Source organism: Heteronotia binoei, chromosome 21 (genome assembly GCF_032191835.1).
Source record: "Heteronotia binoei isolate CCM8104 ecotype False Entrance Well chromosome 21, APGP_CSIRO_Hbin_v1, whole genome shotgun sequence".
Classification (NCBI taxonomy): Eukaryota; Metazoa; Chordata; class Lepidosauria; order Squamata; family Gekkonidae; genus Heteronotia; species Heteronotia binoei.
This window is the reverse complement of record NC_083243.1, coordinates 169,220,242-169,236,000: the sequence shown is the minus strand read 5'-3', so window position 1 is coordinate 169,236,000 and position 15,759 is coordinate 169,220,242. Positions and strand designations below refer to the sequence as shown.

The 15,759-nt window shown below is 42.2% G+C and overlaps 1 protein-coding gene across 2 annotated transcripts; it reads left to right on the top strand.

Moving 5' to 3' along the window:
• The first annotated feature begins 3,672 nt into the window (after window positions 1-3,672).
• On the top strand, window positions 3,673-14,405 carry LOC132589289 (membrane-spanning 4-domains subfamily A member 4A-like). 2 transcript variants are annotated; one of them, XM_060261996.1, is made up of 7 exons: window positions 3,673-3,979; window positions 5,881-5,979; window positions 7,624-7,734; window positions 9,130-9,186; window positions 9,273-9,422; window positions 12,570-12,692; window positions 14,199-14,405. In XM_060261996.1, exons 2-6 carry the CDS (start codon window positions 5,920-5,922, stop codon window positions 12,672-12,674), a joined length of 483 nt encoding a protein of 160 aa, XP_060117979.1. In that variant the 5' UTR covers window positions 3,673-3,979; window positions 5,881-5,919; the 3' UTR covers window positions 12,675-12,692; window positions 14,199-14,405. The 2 variants fall into 2 exon arrangements, with proteins under 2 accessions (XP_060117979.1, XP_060117980.1); XM_060261997.1 differs by lacking the exon at window positions 3,673-3,979 and adding an exon at window positions 5,060-5,175.
• The last annotated feature ends 1,354 nt before the right edge of the window (window positions 14,406-15,759 follow it).

The window sequence follows — 15,759 nt, the reverse complement described above, 5'->3', positions numbered from 1 at the left end:
TGTTGCTCGGGAGCAGCCGTGACTCCCTGGTTCCTCTGGTGGGGCTTTTCTGAGTTGTGACCTGGGCAGACAAGGACTGAGCAAGCACAGAGAAAGGGATGTTCTGCCCTCTGCCTCCTCCTCTGGCCTGTTCCTTCCTTATAGTCAGAAACAATTGAGCAATTGGTGTGAACATGGCTCTCTGCCCAGCAGGAAAAGGCAGACTGAGAGATCTTTGATTATAAGTTTTGCATCTTGCTAGAGTTGCCAATTGGCCAGGTGAAAAATGCCCTGCCCCTTTAACAGAGGTATAATGTCTGGAAGTGGATTGCTGATGCTTTTTATGGCAGGGGGGTAAATAATATCATGTGGTAAATAAGCTTCTATTAGACAGGTCATTTTTCTCCAGGCAATTGACAAGACATATGTAACCCTTTGGGGGTTTTCTTCTGTCACTCTCAGCTGTGATTCTCTGTTTAGGTTACACAATCCCCAGGCGGGGGCAGGGGATCACCCAGTTTGGAGCCCCCACTTCAGGGTCATCAGAAAGCAGGGGTGGGTGGGGAAATGTCTTCTGGGCACTCCATTATTCCCTGTGGAGACAAATTCCCATAGGGTATAATGGAGAATTGATCAACATGTATCTGGGGCTCTGAGTGGGCTGTTTTTTGAGGTAGAGGCATCAAATTCTTAGCATAGCATCCAGTGCCTCTCCCCAAAATATCCTACAAGTTTCAAAAGGATTGGACCAGGGGGGTCCATTCTATGAGCCCCAAAAGAAGGTGCCCCTATAGCATTATTTCCAATGGAAGGAAAGCATTTAAAAGGTGTGTGGTCCCTTTAAATGTGATGGCCAGAACTTGCTTTGGAGTTCAATTATGCTTTTCACAACCTTGGTCCTGGCTCCACCCCCAATGTCTCCGGGCTCCACCCCCAAAGTCCCCAAATATTTCTTGAATTGGACTTGGCAACCCTAGTCCACTAGCACACTTAAGCCCAACAAAGTTTTATCGAGAATGTAAACTGCACTTTTAGCACATGAAAGCGTACATTCTCGATAAAACTTTGTTGGATTTAAAGGTGCTACTGGACTCTAACTTTGTTCAATAGCATAAGTGTTTGTGGAATCCATCCGTCAGTTGTGGACTCCAGTCCTCCAAGATTTATGCCATAAGAAATCTGCTAGTGTTTAATGTTCCACAATACTTCTTTTCATTATACTGTGTAATTACTGAGAGAGCAGGCAATCCTTTCTGCTTTGGGAAGGGGAGTCATTTCATTGCTTTATACCCATGTGACACTTGTCTGGAAATACTACTAAGGTACAAGATTGTAAAAGTATGGTTTCTTATGGGAAAGGCCCTGGTTTGCAAAGAAGAAGATATTAGATTTATATCCCACCCTTCACTCCAAAGAGGTGAAATGCAAATCATGGCCTCCCCCCCCCCACACACACACAATAAGAAGACGATGACTGAAGAAGATAAGAAGATATTGGATTTATATCCCGCCCTCCACTCAGAAGAGTCTCAGAGCGGCTCACAATCTCCTTTACCTTCCTCCCCCATAACAGACACCCTGTGAGGTGGGTGGGGCTGGAGAGGGCTCTCCCAGCAGCTGCCCTTTCAAGGACAACCTCTGCCAGAGCTGTGGCTGACCCAAGGCCATGCTAGCAGGTGCAAGTGGAAGAGTGGGGAATCAAACCCGGTTCTCCCAGATAAGAGTCCGCACACTTAACCACTACACCAAACTGGCTCTCCTCATGAGATTCCATGAGATCTCCTTTCTTGAGTCATTGCAATGGCAAAAGACTCAGCTGGTGAGATTCTCCCTTCTATGCAGCTCTTAAAGGTATGGGAACCGCCTCAAGATGAAGTGTATACTCTTCACAGCATTCCTTGGATAACGTTACCTTCTGTGGTGTGGTCTTAAGGTGCAGCCACAGTGTCAGACTCCATGTGATCATTGCTTAGGAGCAGCGATATCGAAGAGCAAGGTTTTGTTTACTGTGTCATTCAAGAGTTTCTTGAATGGCAGTAAATAAAATGTAAATATAATCTGAATATAATTCATGCTGTTTATAAAAAGCTCCACCTCTTGAGCACTCAAAATGTGGCAAAAACCATGAGCATTAAAGACAGTAGCTCTTTCTTACCAAGACATATTTGACTTAACAGCTGTTCAAGTTAAGTTCTTAATATGTAATTAAAAATGCCACCAATTTGGGTCCTGAGAACAGAATGATCTCCCAAGCAATAGTTTCTTTACTTAAGTGAGGAAATTGAACCATGCATGATGTTGTTTCATTGGAGGAACCACAGCATGCTGAGCACAGCAGTGGCGATAAATGAAGCTGAAAGGGAAACAAAGCCATTTTGTTCACACCAAGGCTGAATTTGTAGTGTATGCTGTGTGTGATGGAGTGGTTTCTAAGGTTCTGGCTTTTGTTCCTTTAACTTGCTGGTACCTATGCACAAAATATTTCAGGTACAATGGAAAGAAGAACAGGAATACTAAATAGTTGTCAGTTATTTCTCCTTGACCGTTCTGTTGCATCCTTTCTCCTACTTACATGCCAACTCTAGAAGTGCTGGTTTCATTAGTGCTGTCTGCAGTTGTTTCCTTGTTAGATGCTTCCTGCTCAAGACTTTGAAAGAACTTATGGATGTGATTGTGTGCCTCTTTCCTCCCTGCCTTCACCAATGCAACATATAACTTGGGTTGCTTCATTATTGCTGCTCTACAGCTCAGGTTTGCACAAGAAGGCCTTCTCTTATACAAAACCACTTGTTCCTAAGCCACCCCATCTAGTCATCCTTGCAGATTAAATCCACACACCGACTTTTTGGCGTCCATACAGCTTTCCCTGTGAGACTTCCTGGTTCCTATCTTGGTTGTCGATTCCTAGGAGGCCTCCTCACTGGATTTTCCCATTATATTATTGCAGATGGGAGAAATGCTCAGTGAGAAGGAGTGCCCTTCAAAGTTCAGAATTCCCAGTGCTCAAGAGTGCATGTGATTTCTTTCTACTGTTTGGTCTGCCCCTGCTTCCCAGGTGCACATAAAGGTAAATGTTCTTCTTATTCTAACGCACCTGATAGTCAGTACAAATTTTATAGGTCCTCAACAGTTTACTCATATTGGATCAAAGACGATAATATGTGGCTAGGTTACAAATGCTCTGAAATGGCCCACTAAAAGAAGAACTTACGGTTTGTGTTGTTTTCTTTCCCTCTCTTTTATGTTTAATATCCCTTTTGTAAACATGATCAGCCTCCCAGCTTGCCAAGGAGCCTGTTTAACAGCAAGCTAAAGACAGCCTCATCCTGTACAGGTGTACACCTGGGCTCATTGTGTAAAGCTCTTCTCTTTGCAGCCCTATCAAGGCCCTCCTTCTATACAACCTAAATAGTTTGGCATACATGTATTCTTCTATAGTCCAGTGTCAGGCTGGTTAAAAATGATACAAATGGAATCTTGAAGGCAATACAGGCATGTATGGAAACATATACTACTAACCAATGAAAAACCTAACCACCTATTCTCTTACAGCCACAATTCTAAAGCTCTTTGCTACACCAATAAATGACTAACAGCTGGAGATGAGTGGCTAAGTCCCATAATCAACCTATAGTAGAGGTAGGACTTCCTCTTAGTCCAGCTTTCAATTAGCTTCAGTGTATATTGCTTACAGAGCTTTCTAGTGCATAATGAACTGTAATGGTTGGCTTCCATGTTCTTCATTTCTGTGTGCCACTAGTGAGTGAGCTGCATAACTTTACTGTGTTGAAAGCTTAGTTCTACAGAAAGCAAGTCTTCCAAGAGAGATTGAGACACTTCCTGCTGTTAGCAAAAGTGGTTTGTGCCACTGTTAACTGTATCAATGTTCTTGGGACAGGAAGAGTAAATGCAAACACATGCCTTAGAGGTGTGTCAACTAGCTGAGCAAAGACCAAGTTGGAGCCCCAGACTCTCCAATACAGTTGAGACAGTGACAGAGGTGAGTGCTTTTTCATGAAGGCAAATAAGGGAAAAGTGTGAGTGCAGCCAGCAGGAGAAAGTTATAAACAGGTTGAGGGGTGAGGCTGGCAATAAGAACTGGGACTACAGTTGCCTTACTGGCTAGGTTCCTGTCTCTGAGCAGGAGCTCAAGAAGAAATTCAAGCAGTGAAATATTTTGTCTCTCCATGCTAGTCAAAGATGCATACATGAGGCACCGGAATGCCAGACTCTATTACAGAGATACTAGTGGACACATTAAAAATGTTACCAAGCATAGTTAGGAGACTTAGCTTGATGTATATCACCCTAGGACCCTTAGCAAACCTCTTTGAATTCGTTGGGACTTGTCAGTAAACATAAATAGGGTCAAGTAGTTAACTGAGCTTGTAAATCCCAAACTGAATGGGTATCACATGGGTAAAGTAGGCTTGCCAATCCCCAGGTCCCAGCGGGGGTTCTTCCACTTTCCCAGTATCCTTCCTACCCCCAGTCAGCTGGCCGGCGGGGGGAAGCCCTGCTCCCAAAGCCACCATGTGATTTTTTTTCCCCTCCAGAGGCTCCAGTCTCCGATTGTAAAGGCTTCCTTTTGGGATGGGGTGTCTGTGTTACTTGGAAAAAGTTGGCTGCAACTCATGAGTAGAGAGGCCAAGCCCTCACTTCAGAGTCGCCAGAAAACAGGGAGGGGAGGGACGTCTGCTGAGCACTTCATTATTCCCTATGTGGAGATCGATTCTCATAGGGTATAATGGGGAATTGATCTGGAGGTTTCGGGGGCTCTGGGGGAGCTGTTTTTTTAGGTAGAGGCACCAAATTTTCAGTATAGTATCTAGTGCCTCTCCCCAAAGTACCCCCCAAGTTTCAAAACAATTGGACCAGGGGGTCCGATTCTATGAGCCCGAAAAGAAGGTGCCCCTATCCATTATTTCCTATAGAAGGAAGACATTTAAAAAGGTGTGTTGTCCCTTTAAATGTGATGGCCAGAACTCCCTTGGAGTTCAGTTATGCTTGTCACACACCCTTGTTCCTGGCTCCACCCCCAAAGTCCCCAGATATTTCTTGAATTGGACTTGGCAACCCTAGGGAAAAGGAATGGCAGCAAATAACTCTTTGAATGAGTTTACATGGCAATATGCAAATCTTGCTCGGAGACTACATTTCTGTATTCTTTATTGTGTTGAATGGTTATTTGTTGTGGTAAGTTCCATAATAGTGTTGTTGTGGTAAGTTCCATAATAGTGATAGATGTGGTATGTAGGGAGATGAGAGAAGGTAACTTGAATTTTCATTAAGGTTTGCAATTTGGAGATGGGCCTTAAAGATCATCTTGAAAGCAACTAATCCTGTTTTTAATGCTTACCTATGGTATTTGGAAAATCAGTGCATCCAGATCTTTATTTGCTTTGCATTAATATCTCCCAGCATTTTAAACTGTGCTACTCAGCCATCTATCCTCTCCATTCCATAATCCTGCAAGTCTAATTACCCACAACAGCCATTTTTTTTAAAAAAAAAAATCCCTTTCATGTTCATTGATTGGATAGCTGTGTGTTCCAGGTCCACAGGGTTACCTAAAATTCTACACCTAGGGTTGTCACGTCTGTGTTGGAAAATATCTGGAGACTTTGGGGGTGGATCCAGGAAAGGAGGAGGGAAGGAGCCTCAACATGGTACAATGCCATAGAGTCCACCCTTCAAAGCAGCCATTTTCTCCAGGGGAGCTGATCTCTGCCAGCTAAAGATCATTTGTTAAAGTGGGAGATCTCCAGGCTCTACCTAGAGGCTGGCAACCCTATTCCACCTCTCAACTTGCTATGGGCAATTGGTGTGATAATGTTAACACTATCTATGCCAGAGGAATCTGTCAAAAGCAATCAGATTTTCTTTATTGCTTCCTCACAGGTGTGGCACTCAGGGAAGGTATAGTTTGTTGTGTGAACTATGTTGGAGACAGCCCCTCTACTGCAGAAGTTTCTTGGAGTGCAGCCCAGAGCTTTTGGGGTGAGTGCTGGCTCTGCAGGCTTGCTAACTTTCTCGTTTGTGACCCTGCAGTTGTAGATGCTAACTGGCTTCATTTGACAGTCATGAATCTCAAAAGATTGTGGATCTGCCCTATTTTGAAGTTACATTTTCTGACCTGGAAACCATTCCTCTGACCTCGCATTTGTGAGAGGGGACTGTGCTACTCACTCATGGGGGGAAGCAGTTTAGATACTTCATTATTGCATGGCCTTTATCTTAGTTGATCCTTTTTTCATATCAAGACCTTGCTGGTAACTGTGCCTCATTGTTAACTGGGTCCTAACACCCATACTGTCTCCGGCTGTCATAATCAGTGTCCAGTACTGAACAGGTAACTCTTGCCAGGCTTTCTCTAATGGTAAGGACAGTTCCTACGCATGGCTTCTTTTTTCTACCCGGTAGAAACCTTGCATTTCCCCACTTCTCCATCCATAACTAAATGAGAAAATGAGTGTGAGATGAGTAGACTGTCTTGGGATGTTGAGTTCCGTGCCCTATATTATTTTCTACCACATGTGGTTTCTGCAAGCCAGAATGAATTCCTATTATCAGTGGCGGACTGGGTCTAAAAATATTTATTTATTATTTATTACTTGCCATTTATATCCCGCCCTCTCCGCAAGCGGACTCAGGGCGGTTTACAACATCCTAAAAAACAATCAATCCAATAAAACATATAAAACCATAATTTACATATATCAACTTTAAAACCATTCTATAGTGCTATTTCAGTCCAGTATAGGCGGTATTGACTTCTCGACTATGATCGCCAGCATTCTATAAGATGTCCGGTGGCAGCCCTTTTTCAATCAAACCGCAAAAGCCTGTTTAAACAATTCGGTCTTACAGGCCCTGCGGAACGCAGACAAATCCCTCAAGGCCCTTATGGCTTCTGGGAGGGTGTTCCAAAGTTCTGGTGCTGCCACCGAAAAAGCCCTGGATCTCGTTATACATAGCCTGGCTTCTTTTGGGCCAGGGGCAGACAACAGATTTTTTGTCCCTGATCGCAGTGCTCTCTGGGGGATATATGGTTGCCAGGAGACAAAGGGGTTGCCAGGAGACAAAGGGGGCCCACCTACAACTATAAGGCTATCATTTAATTTTTATAAGAAATACAATTTTCAAAAAATACATGTGGCAAAAAGGTACAATTAAAACTTTTGCAAAATAAATGTGTGTGTGTGTGTATATATATATATAGTAATTACAGTGTACATATTTTGCACATTTTACTGGTGGCATGCAGTAAATATTAAATGTAGATATTAATTATTAAAAGTAGATATCAATATCTACTGTAAATTATAGTTGCATTACAGTAATAATGTTGGAACTTCTATTATATTTTCAAGCTACTAAAAGGACATTAACATTTTTAACATATTGTCTAATGTTTAAGGGGGCCCACTTGCCAACGGGCAAGCTGACACCCTGGCCAGTCCGCCACTGCCTATTATGCCTACCTCTCCAGACCATGAACTCTTTTTTGTGCCACATTAACTATTTGCACACATTTGTCATTTCCTCCCCTGGAACACTACGTTTCCTAATCCCTATTGTACTATTATAAACAGAAATCTTCACACTTCACTCCTTGGATTATTATTTTTTTTTTGTTTCCAGGCAGTGCTGGTGGTGCTGGGACTACTTCATGTTGCCTTTGGGATCCTGTTTCTCCCTTCTGAATGTTCTTACACAGATGGTGTTGGCATCCACTTCTTCTCTGGGATCCTGGTAAGCAAATATGTTTGGAAGCCCTGGGGATGCCAATCCTTGTTTTTGTGCTATAAAAGTATGCCTAATATCTCTTGTGTCCAGCTTCATTTTGTTGCTTTGCTGCCCAAGAAGATGAACAGTGGCAGGAGTTTCAACCATCATTGGCTGATGACTGGACTCCTTCTAGGGTGCCACAAGAACCATGAAAGTAGTGCAATTACTCACTGCTCCAAGGGGCCAGAGGTCCCTCTCTTGGAGAAGGAAACATCTAGTTGTGCACAGGCATCAAAATGAAGGCAATATCACAGAACAGGACCATCCATCTTTCCTGTGGTTCTTTGCAATTGTGTGGAGACTCTAGAGATGAAGCTAAAGGTGGCAGAAATCAGATTTTTGACATGCAAAATCCAAAGCTTAAGGCTTGGATTCTATGAACTAATTCTGTGTATCTTCAATAGGGGAAGCATGCTCCACAACAGAGACTTCTACAACATCTGTTTGCCTAAGATCGACGGTTTTCAGAGGACAGGCCCTAGCTCAGGCAGTTGTTTTAGTTGAAGAGGAAGCACAGTCCCCAGCAGCAGAGTCTACCAAGATGCATGGAACTCATTCATAGGATCCAAGCCTTAAGTTTGTTTATTTTGAGGGTCAATTAGGCTTATACCACCTTGGCAATTTACTGATAACTTGACAAAAACAACAGTAGACATAAGTAAGAGGGTTGTGTTTTTTTTTTAAATCAGGTTTATAAAAAGTGATTGAAAATCTCCCCCATCTCTCTTTCTCACATGTAAATAATTTTTTTAATTTAATTAAATTTACTCAAAAATTAAAACAGTGGTGCAACAACACCAATAAAACAGCAAAGGAACTTAAATTAAATATAACAGGTATAAAGTTCTTTTGGAATTTCTCTGTTCTTTGCCAAATAATTTAAACTAGGAGACCAGGTTCTTTTAAACTTGGTAATCTCTGCTGGTGAAAGCAAGGAATTAAGATTAAAAATTAATTTGGCTAAAACATATTGTTCCCAAAGTCTTTAGTGACATGCAAATCATTTTGTACATGTCTCATATATTCAAAATGAGTCTTCTTGAAGATAATCTGTTGTGTCTTCAAGCCTTTCAGTGCCAGCCAAATGTTTCACTGCTATGGTATCCTGTTGGATATCAGCCTCCAGGGTTTTCTGCCATTTTCCAATACTGGTGCAACCTTTCCAAAAAGTGCAATTGACGTTGCAATTAAGAGACCTTTTGTTGGTCTACGATTATATGAAATTTCTCATGCTTACTGTAACACTTTAGAAATTTTACTTGATATTTCTGCTGCAGTCTTTCTTGAGGCTAGTGGTAGATCTGGCAAGCTATTTTAGTAATTAATATTCCTTCAGCTCTTTCTTTTCCTTTTTGTTAGCTTTTCCTGGCAGGAGTCGTTGCGGTTATTGCTGACAGGCACCCTAGCATTGGCATGGTAAGCAGCAAATGTCTCTATATTGTTAATATTGGATTGATGAGTCTGGGATTTCTCAGCTGTCTAAATGTTTCTCTCCGTACCAGGTGAAAGCTTGTCTGGTATTCCAAATTATGGCAGCAGCAGTTGCAGTTGTGATCAACTTTCTCTATGTGAGAGATATCCTTTATTATATGTGGAACATCTGCACCCTCTCTGATGAGATCAATGGCTGCCGTGTGAGGGACCAGATTCTGGTAAGTCATTGGTGAAGCTCTTCCCTGCCTCTCCTTCATAGCTATGTAGCAGGGGCGGCCAATGGTAGCTCTCCAGATGTTTTTTGCCTACAACTCTCCTCAGTCCCAGTCAGCATGGCCAATGGCTGGGGCTGATGGGAGTTGTAGGCAAAATACATCTGGAGAGCTACCATTGGCCACCCCTGCTATATAGCAAATAGCAAGCCTTTATTGGCATAAAACAGATTTAGCAGTAAAATAGCAATATAAATAATATAAAATCCTAGATTATAAAGTACATAGGGAGCTAAAATAATAAAATAAGTAAAATATATATGAGTTGAGTTTAGCCAAATTAAATAATTAAAACAAATAAAATGTGGTCATCCAAGAACCATTCTCTGTCGTATTTCCATGGCCTGTTGGAGAAATCTAGCCACCATTAAAGTTACCTCAGCACAAGTGTCATTTAAAAGTTTGTGGACTTTGCCTGAATCAGCACAGCCCAACATATCTGCTAAGATATAGCAAATCATTCTGAGGCTTGGCATTTCATGGTGGGAGGGGGAGAGTAGCAACATGGTTAGGGGAGTATACTTTCTTCATAGAGGATTGGTTTAATGCTCCTGTTAGGGCTGGGTTTTTTTAAAAAATACAATAATATATGTTCAGAAAAGGAAAAATTCAAAAGGAGTTTCTTAAATGTATTTACATATTCAGCTTCCATTTAGGATTGCTGGCCTCCAGGTAGGGCCTGGAGATCTCCTCCTTTAACAATTGATCTCCAGCTGGCAGAGATCAGCTCCCCTGGAGAAAATGGCTGCTTTGAAGGGTGGAGTCTATGGCACTGTACCATGCTGAGACCCCTCCCCTCCCCAAATCCCACCCTCTGTCAGCTCCACCCCCAAAGTCTCCAGGTATTTTTCAACACAGACCTAGCAACCTTACTTCCATTAAATGTATTTACGCACTCAGCTTCCATAGAAATGAGCCTACTTCATCAGAGTTAATCTCTTTCCTATGAAAATTAGTTTTATTATGTTCATTTTTATAAATAGAAAAGCTAGGGTTGCCAACTTCCAGGTAGTTAATACCAGAACGATAACTGTGAAAAAATAGCTACAGGAATATCACTAATACGATACTTCAACAAGCATTCATAATCATGTCATTTGCGCAAAAATTCATATGTAGTTTACAAAACACCATTCATAGTCCAAATTCCATCATAGTTTACAAAACACTATTCATAGTCCAAATTCCATCCAAAAAGTCTCAACAGTGCTAAATGCCTTGACTCCTATTTCTTAGCAGAATAAAATGCTTGTGCTGCAATTGTCCAGTCTCTCTCTTTACTTGAAAAATCTGCATACTTGAATCATTGAAAGGACCCCTTCACACCACCTCTGATGGAGCCTGCCAGCCTTAAAATTCTGTTTCTGTAAACTTTTTCAAAGGGATTGAATGCAGTCCTGTACATCATCCTTTCAATCTTACACAAGCACTTCATCAAAAATTTTACATGAGCACATCTCTATCAGTGTGTTGACCTCTGCCTAATTCCCTGGAGAGCTACTGCTGGTCTGAGTAGACAATACTGACTTTGATGGACGGGTGGTTCATCAAGCAGCTATGGCAGAATTTTAGGTTAAGGGAGACTTGGCCATTATGCATAAGGTATATTGAATAGATGTTAGCAAAAGCAGACTTTGGTTTCATCCCATAAAACATTGCATCATGGCTATTGTCTTTCACACACAGGCAGTGCCTAGCTGCTGAATTCTTTTCCATACATAGCTTATGTTCTTTAAGTTCTCTGCTCCTCCTCAAGGCTGAATATCTAGATATTAGTGTCACAGGTCTTGTCTTCTGGCCAGAGGCTTTGGCCTAATAACCTGGTGGTGGGCAAAGTTTATGGTATTATGGTTTTTTAAAAGGTAAAGGTAGTCCCCTGTGCAAGCACCAGTCATTTCCGACTCTGGGGTGACGTCACATCATGATGTTTTCACGGCAGACTTTTTACGGGGTGGTTTGCCATTGCCTTCCCCAGTCATCTACACTTCCCCCCACAGCAAGCTTTAGGGTGCCATTAAGAGGAAGGGTCAAGCTGTTGGTGAGTTCATGGGATTCCCACAGGAGGTTAGATGTATGTCTCTTATTATCTTGCAAAAAAGTATAAAGAGTGTCAAGGTTCTGTTGTACACCACTGTCAATCAGACTAGTCAGTTTAAAGACACTCTGTTTGACAGCCAGAGATATCTCTTCCTCATTTGGGAAATCATGTACAATGTCTTTTTGGTAAATGCTCTTTCTGTTATTTTGCTTAAGGTTCAATAAACTAGACTTTACTGCAGGCTTGTGTCCTCTTCTCATCCTACCGTGACTTGATTCAGACAGATCCCTTCCAGCCCAGTGAACCCCAGGTAGAAACCCACTGACCAGGCAATATCCCCCCCCCCAACACCCCTGGCAACAGCAGCTTCATGTGTTCAGGCGACAGAGGCCTGTTCACCTGGAGAAAATGGCTGCTTTGGAAAATGAACTCTGTGATATTATATCCATTGAAGCCCCTTCCCTCCCTAAACCTCGCTCTCCTCAGGCTCCACTCCCTAAATCTCCAGATATTTCCTAACCTGAAGCTGGCAACCCTAGAAAACCACCTGGGGCACAAAACACCTCAGAGTCACTGATGTTGACAATGGGCTTTTCCCCTCTCACAGCCTATGTTAATGCATTGGGATTTTTAAAAGTCACATAATTTTTTTGAATGGAAAACTGATCTAGCAAAACGCTGAATTGAAGTATTATAATTGTAAACTGCCACAAGCAGTTGGTTTAGCTAGGGACCATTTATTCCACTACCAACAGAGTCATGCTTGGGCTAGAGAAATAAACTCATAAATACCCAAAACATTAGTATTTAATATTGATAGTTTGAGATACTCAATAAACATACAGACTTTTGCTGCCACAAATTTATTTACTCCCCAAGATACTTTGGAATTTGGCATGGGGTAGTGAATACACCCCCAGTACCCTTGGTTTTGTTTTTACCTTTTGCACTTGTGCCAAACAACTCTATTGTTGCTGTTTGTTATATCAAGTAAAGTCTGAATGGATTTTAAAAGGAAGATGTGTCTCCAGTTTCTCTTTTGGCTTGTTCTCTAGCGCTACTGCACAGGGATACGAGGAATTGCTTTCTTGACTGGGACTTTGGGCATCTGCCTCACTATTTCTCTAGCTGCATTTGCATGCAGAACTGTCTGTTATTGACGCTCTGAAGACACTCAGGTAATCACAGAAAATATAACCACACATGAGACTGTTCAATATCATGAAACCAGTAAGCTATTCTCTCCGGCCCCACCCCCCAATATCTTTCATCACTACTCAAAATAATGGAGGATGTTTGCTTCAGCCATATGTCAACACAGATATTATCTCCAGGGGAAAGTGTTTGTTACTATTAGTGATGTCAGCTTTTGAATTAGTCTCTCTAGAACAGTTGAGAAAGTACAAAACTATGCTGAGTTCAAGGCAACTGGATATATGTATGAGGAGCATATGAGTTTTTAATTACTCATAGCTAATTGGAGAAAGGTTTTTTCCTCCCAGTATTATCTAGAATTGAAACTGTAACTTGGATGTGTGCAAACAGTTGGAGTCTTGCCGTGCTCTGAAATATTATTTTTGAAATCTTGTCAAAGCTTCAAGTGAAATGAGGGAATATAAAGTATGACCTCGTTGCTGTGCTGCTGTGTGATAAAATTCATCTGGAATTGGATCACTATATGGTTTCCTCAGGAGACGTTGAACTGAGGATTCCTTTGATATTGAAGGACTATTCATGAAATATAAAAGGACTCTGTTCTAGACAATAGTTGATTATAGTCCTTCCTTTGTACTTACTATGAGTGTTCTGTACTTCAGGCTATGTTTATAGTGTGTTTGTATGAGAGTACTTATATGTTATAGATTATTGTTTGTTATTTCTTGGTTTCTTTGGGGGGTTAGTCATCATGGAACCCTAGGATTTTCCCCAGTCATTCCACCTGGAGGCTGGCATCCCTATTACTTCCAAATATCCTTTTGTAAATCATGTGTATCATGAACTTGATAACTTATTGAGATATACATTGAGAGGAGGTTTACTATCTCCAGCACCTTCACTAGCTACTTCATGCATCTTGCCTATGAAAGATCATGCTAAATATATATTCGTTAGACATTAAGGTGCCATAAGACTAATGGGTCCCCCCCACCCCCCGCTAAGGCTGTAAGACTGAAAGTAAGTCCAGCAGAAGCAAAACAGGAAGGTGGGGATTTTCAGAGAATCAGCTGAATCACCTCCTCCCACATGCCAACTCTCCCCTAGAAATGCCCCCACATTCGTGTCACCTTAGCAAAAGACAGTCACTTAAAAAACAGTCACTTAAAAAAAATACATTATTTTTCAGAATATACTATTGCTCTTCCTATCTATTCAGCAGCCACTGATACTAAACTATCAGATTTATGAACCCTTCATAAATCCTATGAATCCTCATGCTTTCCATTATAACTGTCTGTTGCTATGTCATGCTCTTCCCTTTGTTCCATAATTACCAAAACAAAGCAACTACCCACTTTGGGGAGGGTGTACGTTTGTGGCTTTGAGCCATGAAATTTCCACACAAGTCCTTTTTGGCTTGAGACGGATGGATCTGACACAACAAAGAAATGAGGAATAAAACAAGCAAGTAGCTCTTTCGCTCCCCAGTGAACTTAGCTTTGGATGTATGTTCTTTTCCTTTTTAGCCTGTTGTTGCCCTCCATTAACAAGATGGTGAGGTGAATCCAGAGAGTCTGTCACAATGAAGAGATTTCCTTGAGGAGCACCTGAGAAGTTTGCGTATGGAGATCCTGGCACTCAGCCATTTGTCCCTCAAGCCTGCTGTTTCATAGCTCTTATTCGTCTGTGTTCTGAAAACAGTAAAGCATGGCAAAGTGAATGCCACAGATCCAGATGTTTTCAGTTGCTCAAGATGCTGTATGCTGTAGTAGTTGAGTTTGTTCTGAGGAACAGGGCCACCATCAGCATACCTTGTGGGGGGTTAGCTGCTGGGACTTCTGTTGCAACCTACTGCTGACCTCCCCTCCACACACACAGTCTCCTTGCTCAAGAGCAATTCTATTAGTAGGGCTGCGAACCTCCAGGAGGCACCTGGAGATCTCCTACTATTACAATGGATTTCCAGATGACCAAGATCAGTTCTGGAGAAAATGTCTGCTTTGGAGGGTATAGCATTAAACACTGCTGAGGTCCCTCCCCTCCCCAGGCTCCACCCCCAAAATTTGAAGGTATTTCACAACCAAGAATTGGCAAACCTACCATACAAGCTGCTCAGCAGTGCCAGGGGATAGGTATGCAGGTGGGAATGGGGGAATGAGTGAGCGGGGTCAAGTAGAGGAAGGAACAGCATCTGGAACTAGTCCTGCTGAGGAAATTGATAAGCTCACTAATGTAGTAGAATACTGGGTCAACTTTCTTCATCTTTCTCAGTGGGAGTATTTATTGGTCTCTCTTTGTACATACTAACTATCCTAAATTCTTTCTTAGTCTGTCCAACATTTTAAAGATCCACCCCACACGAGCTGGTTAGATATTAGAGCCCTCTGTTAATGCTAAAGACTTATGGCCTGTAGGCTTGTCATGTTTTATGTGACAGACCTGATTGCTGTTGGTACACCAGTATACACAAAGAGTGCAATCTTAAGAACACTTTCCTGGGAATAAGCTCTTTTGAATAGGCCCAAGTAGAATTCTGAGAGACTCTGCTGAAAGTATTCTTAAACACCCAAAGCAGAAAGTCTTGATTGGACTGGGGCTGGTGTCTATGGATAAGCAGCATATACAAAAGGGTAATGAGTTCCCCCTTCCTCCACTGAAGCAATAACACAGGCCCTAGGATTGCCAGGTAAAATTCAAGAAATATCTGGGGACTTTGGGGTGGAGCCTGGAGACACTGGGGATGGAGCCAGGTTGTGACAAGCGTAATGACGAAGAAGAAAGAAGAAGTTATACCCCGCCCTTCTCTCTGAATCAAGAGTCTCAGAGTGGCTTACAATCCCCTTTATCTTCTTCTCCCACAACAGACACCCTGTGAGGTGGGTGGGGCTGAGAGAGCTCTCACAGCAGCTGCCCTTTCAGGGACAACCTCTGCCAGAGCTATGGCTAACCCAAGGCCGTTCCAGCAGGTGCAAGTGGAGGAGTGGGGAATCAAACCCGGTTCTCCCAGTTAAGAGTCTGCACACTTAACCATTACACCAAGGATTTTTTTTGTCTCTGTCTCTCCTACCAGAGCAGACACAGCACAAT